This window comes from Aphanomyces astaci (genome assembly GCF_000520075.1).
Source record: "Aphanomyces astaci strain APO3 unplaced genomic scaffold supercont1.30, whole genome shotgun sequence".
In the NCBI taxonomy this organism is placed as follows: domain Eukaryota; phylum Oomycota; class Saprolegniomycetes; order Saprolegniales; family Verrucalvaceae; genus Aphanomyces; species Aphanomyces astaci.
The window spans coordinates 542,846-548,513 of record NW_009798293.1 but is presented as its reverse complement, the minus strand read 5'-3'; the positions used below and the strand labels follow the sequence as shown (position 1 = coordinate 548,513).

Sequence of the window (5,668 nt, the reverse complement as noted above, 5' to 3'; positions counted from 1 at the left end):
TTTAATCGAATACAAACATCAAGGTTTTTAAGGAGTGTCATGAATTGGTTTCACCTCAAAAGTCGTGACCATAAGGCTGAAAACATTTAATTTGGATACAAATCTGAAATGTAGTCCAATCATGCTCATATGTTACGTCAAACACATGGTGGCGTTCTATATTCTCTTGTGGTGCTATCAGCATTAAAATAATCGTTCTCGTTCTCGAGTTCCAGAACGACGACACCCTCAGTTCGAACGAAATATTAGTACAAAGCCACGACTTTACCCTTGATTATCACGACAACTAAAAGTCATATTCGAATTTGCCATCATGTTCAAAGCTGTAATTTTTCTTGGTCTTGCCGCACAGGCCGCAGCGTACGGTTCATACGTGGCCAAGATTCCCAATGGCGACAAAGTCGAGGGCGTCGGTGCCATCGGACACACCAACCCGTCGGGAGGCGGCCCTCGGAACCCGTTTGGACTGGCGTTCGATGAGGCCGACAATGCGTGGACAACTGAGTTGTGTAAAGCAGATTCGGACACCGATGGTGCCACCAACGGCGAAGAACTCGGCGATCCTTGCTGCACGTGGAAGGTCGGAACAACTTTGAGCACTGCAAAGGCCACCCACCCTGGCAAGGCCGACACTTTCACCCCCGATCAACTCAAGTCGCTCAAGTGTGCTACTGGTGGTTCTGGCAACGCAACCAACGCTACCACCACCTCCAGTCCGTCAGGTACTGCGGCCACCCCCTCGGCGACGCCCACTGCGAGCAGTGCTGCGTCATTGTCCGGCGCCATGTTGACTGGCGCTGCTGTTGCAATTGCTATGGCGATTCAACAATAGACGGCAGCGGAGCTGCACTTCCATATAATACTAACTACTGCAGAGATCCGTCGGCCGTAATGGAGGGAATCCCTAGGGGCCTTATTTTCCCTAATATGGGGTAGGGCAGCAAAAATACAATTTCCCTTATGGGGGGGTCATGCTTGATTGGCTACCATACTTAGGGCAATTCTCATCAATTTTTTCATCAGGGTCCGAAGCAAATAAAACGAAGAAACTCTACAATTCGTCGAATTCCGGTCGCTTTCACTTCTGACTTGCATGTAACACCAAATCTTGTACTATTGTGCTTTGCACCTTTTTTGGCAATTCCAGGGTTAAATTCATTGTTTAAAAATTTCTCAGGCTTAAATAATGTCTAAAGTAACTTGAATAACGGTTGGGTGCGTTGTTTAAAGTTACTTCATCTAATGCGATGATTGGTTGGTTGAAGGTGGTTTTACTGGCACTTTCGTAAAACAAGTTGTTTGCCGTTTTCATTCTGGCAAACAACTTGCTTTACGTCAATATGTCAAGGTGCTTGACGCAATGAAACTGAAGGAGCTATTGCCACATACATGACCTTCCATCCGTGATCACTACAGTACTAACATTATCTACTCCGAGTAATGTATATAACGTTAGGGATATAGTTAGGCTACAGTACATGTAGTCGTCGCTCTGTCCAATGATTCAAAGCTATGCCATACCTTCAACTCTTGATCTGCTCTAACCTTAGCACTGTTCGTGGAAGGCAAGGGCGCACTACGACTACACGATGTATAGTACTCCCATTTCACATCCTAATACGGTATGCATCGTGATGAACTGGTGGTTGTACGGCGTAAGTTGGCCTGGTGCTGCAACTCGATTAGTTAGCAGCTGAAATGAGGTAAGGGTTGTTTTATTCTGCTGAAATGCAGAAGTTGTGTTTAGCGTTATTTTATCTTCAATCGGGCTTATATAATTTTAAACGTCTGGTTGTTTAACGCAGTTAAACAACGGGCAAACTACATGAAAAGCACAATACGTACTAGTCGATTCTGCCATGCTTCCCTCAACTAATGCGCCAATGCTTTGTATGTGAATTTCTTCTTTAAGTAGTGGAGGACACAATATTGTATGAAAACCAAGTTTATTGGCTATTAACGACTTCGCATTTTAAATAGAAAATGTTTTTAACCAATCAGAAGAAATAATTCAGATTGACCAATGGGTGGTGATGAGAATCCCTAGGGGCCAAAAAGAATAGCCCTAAGTAGGGCAGAATTCGCCTTTACGGCCCTGGAAATGGAAATATTTCGCAGCCTCGCCGCCATTATCCCTACTACGCTACCGATCTCTGGCGGAGCTGCACTTCCATACAATACTAACTAAGACACGTGCATGTGGGAGCCCTCAACAGAATCGAATGCTTTGTAGAATCAATTAGAAACTGCCTGAGCCAACCAAATCACAGTCATGTCGAATTTCTGCCAATCCAAACGTTTGACCCCACTGCATTGGGCAAAACTACATATATACTAATCGTTGTATCGTATACTAGTACTACAATACCTCAGTCTCGGTTTTATTGCTCCAAACGGCATTTTTGAGAAACGAACACAATGTTTTCTGAGAAGTATAGAGTATGCGGTATGTTTGTTTCTAAAGAGCAGAACTCGGCGAATTCACTGTCAATTGAAATCAAATTGAGTTCAAATACATCCAATCAAATACGAGAAAGCAATCCGATGACTCCATACTGTGGCTCATATAATTGAAATAACCACGCTCAATAAAAACAAAGTACGGATAAAAAGGAACGACATCCGTGCATACAAGCCTCAAATAGTATTTTCACCGAAACTTCGCCAATATTACTCCAATTTTGATGCAATAAGGCTCAAAATCACCGCATTGATTGGCGCCGGTTTCAGGCCAAAAGGACAAGTTATCACGTTATCGCGCGAAAACCGAGGCATCGCTGATTCATCGGGCATTGTCGAAATTATTGCCATGAGAAAAAACCTCACGGATGTCGAACGGAACGCCGTGCTGCAGAGACTGCTCATTCGAATGCAACCCGGCGGCAAGCTGCCTCGAGGAGCCATGGTGGATGTGGCGCTGGAGTTCGACGTGGTGCGGAGTACTGTCCGGCGGATCTGGAAGCGAGCGTGTGTGAACGTCCATGGTGATGTTCGCCCGTGTGCCGACGTAGTAGCTATTTGGCGAAATGACTCTCATGTCCAAATTTGGGCGAAATGCCGTGGATTGGCTGGCCGATTATTTATTTTGGGCTGGGTTCTGCAGCCAAAACAAACATCTTCGTTGTCGTTGCAAATAATCCAGGTGAAGTTTCGCGGACAACGGCTCACCATCATATGATGCTTCACATGTCAAACGCAACGGTGAAAGGTGCCGTGCGGTTAGGAGGGAACGGGGATTGCGCGGAGGAGTCGAGTCCACGATGCTATACTGTACGACACTAGTATTAGCTATGTATATGTCACATGGTACATGTCCAACAACAAAGGGCGATATGGACAGATCACTTGAATTTTCGAATTTGCCATCATCATGTTCAAAGCTGCAATTGTTCTTGGTCTTGCCGCGCAGGCTGTAGCGCTCCCTTTATTCCCGGCCAGGATCCCCAACGGCAACAAAGTCGCGAATGTCGGTGCCCTTGGACACATCAACCCGGCTGGAGGCGGCCCTCTGAACCCGTTTGGAATGGCGTTCGAAGACGCCGAAATGATGTGGACGTTACAGCTATGTCAAGCTGATTCGGACACCGATGGTGCCACCAACGGCGAAGAACTCGGCGATCCTTGCTGCACATGGACAGTTGGAGCCACCTTGACCACGACAACAGCCACCCACCCAGGCAAGGCGGACCCTTTCACCCCCGACCAACTCAGGTCGCTCAAGTGTGTTGTTGGTGGTTCTGGCAACGCAACCAGTGCTACCACCACCTTCAGTCCGTCAGGTACCGCAACCAATGCTGCCACCACCTCCAGTCCGTCAGGTACTCGGGCCACCCCCTCGGCGACGACCAACACGCCCACTGCGAGCAGTGCTGCGGCATTGTCCGGCGCCATGTTGACTGGCGCTGCGGTTGCGATGGCTATGGTGACTCAACAATAGCTGTCACAATGTATTAATACATTATACACAAGTTGTATTGCATTAACAAAGCCAAAAGCCTGAAAGATGTTTGTGTTTAATGATGTCTTTCTTGGAAGCATGTAAAATGTTCCATCCTAGCGGGTTAATATTGCCTTTACTGGTTCCTTTTGGAAGAGATTTGTGTTTGCATGAGCCTAATCCGTGGCTAGCAATGACCACAACAACGCCACCGGCCTTACATTTTCATGTAAGCCAATGGTTTACATCTTAATTCACGACGCTTGGGCAACGCGTCAGGGCATCCCCACTGGTAAGACTGTATATTCGGACCATTGGGATGGTAAACTTTATTCTTACCGCTTTTGGGGTCAAATATGTGTCGTGGTGGCGAACTGTCACAACCCGATATGGAGGCTTGGTTGTGCAATGCCATCGAGGCATGGAATGACAACGACGAGGGCATGGACGACGCTTGGGAGATCCTAAACTCGAGTAACGGACCACGTCAAACACCGGGACCAAGAGCGCACGTAGGTTAAAGCTTAACACCCAACAAACTTGCTGCATTCCTCCAGTATGTTGCTCCACTGGGTAGCTAAGGATCGTGCTGTGCGATGGTAGTCCGGATCGCAATAGGTGCAATAGTTCGCGCCTACGCGGGCCCAAAACTGCGCGGCCTTATGCCCGCTCCCCTTAAACTCATCTTGGGATATGTTCAACCACGAACGAACTAGCTGGCAGTCCTCGTCAGTGGTGAAGTTCGCACCGCGAATATACAGTCTTACCAGTGGGGATGCCCTGACGCGTTGCCCAAGCGTCGTGAATTAAGATGTAAACCATTGGCTTACATGAAAATGTAAGGCCGGTGGCGTTGTTGTGGTCATTGCTAGCCACGGATTAGGCTCATGCAAACACAAATCTCTTCCAAAAGGAACCAGTAAAGGCAATATTAACCCGCTAGGATGGACATTTTACATGCTTCCAAGAAAGACATCATTAAACACAAACATCTTTCAGGCTTTTGGTTTTGTTAATGCAATACAACTTGTTTATAATGTATTAATACATTGTGACAGCTATTGTTGAGTCACCATAGCCATCGCAACCGCAGCGCCAGTCAACATGGCGCCGGACAATGCCGCAGCACTGCTCGCAGTGGGCGTGTTGGTCGTCGCCGAGGGGGTGGCCCGAGTACCTGACGGACTGGAGGTGGTGGCAGCATTGGTTGCGGTACCTGACGGACTGAAGGTGGTGGTAGCACTGGTTGCGTTGCCAGAACCACCAACAACACACTTGAGCGACCTGAGTTGGTCGGGGGTGAAAGGGTCCGCCTTGCCTGGGTGGGTGGCTGTTGTCGTGGTCAAGGTGGCTCCAACTGTCCATGTGCAGCAAGGATCGCCGAGTTCTTCGCCGTTGGTGGCACCATCGGTGTCCGAATCAGCTTGACATAGCTGTAACGTCCACATCATTTCGGCGTCTTCGAACGCCATTCCAAACGGGTTCAGAGGGCCGCCTCCAGCCGGGTTGATGTGTCCAAGGGCACCGACATTCGCGACTTTGTTGCCGTTGGGGATCCTGGCCGGGAATAAAGGGAGCGCTACAGCCTGCGCGGCAAGACCAAGAACAATTGCAGCTTTGAACATGATGATGGCAAATTCGAAAATGAGGAGACAAGCGATGTCCAGGAATGACTAATATGTCCATGAATGACTAATATGACTCGAAAAAACCATTTCGTTCAATTCAAGC

The 5,668-nt window shown here is 48.0% G+C and overlaps 3 protein-coding genes across 3 annotated transcripts; 2 read left to right on the top strand and 1 right to left on the bottom strand.

The window, feature by feature from the left end:
• Positions 1-313: 313 nt before the first annotated feature.
• On the top strand, positions 314-832 carry H257_10867 (hypothetical protein; the record flags this gene model as incomplete). The annotated part of the gene is made up of 1 exon (XM_009837588.1): positions 314-832. The coding sequence occupies one exon, from the start codon at positions 314-316 to the stop codon at positions 830-832; it is 519 nt and encodes a 172-aa protein (XP_009835890.1).
• A 1,977-nt stretch (positions 833-2,809) lies between these two features.
• On the top strand, positions 2,810-3,937 carry H257_10866 (hypothetical protein; the record flags this gene model as incomplete). The annotated part of the gene is made up of 2 exons (XM_009837587.1): positions 2,810-3,007; positions 3,410-3,937. The coding sequence occupies 2 exons, from the start codon at positions 2,810-2,812 to the stop codon at positions 3,935-3,937; spliced, it is 726 nt and encodes a 241-aa protein (XP_009835889.1).
• Positions 3,938-4,995: 1,058 nt separating this feature from the next.
• Positions 4,996-5,562, bottom strand: H257_10865 (hypothetical protein; the record flags this gene model as incomplete). The annotated part of the gene is made up of 1 exon (XM_009837586.1): positions 4,996-5,562. The coding sequence occupies one exon, from the start codon at positions 5,560-5,562 to the stop codon at positions 4,996-4,998; it is 567 nt and encodes a 188-aa protein (XP_009835888.1).
• Between the last annotated feature and the right edge of the window lie 106 nt (positions 5,563-5,668).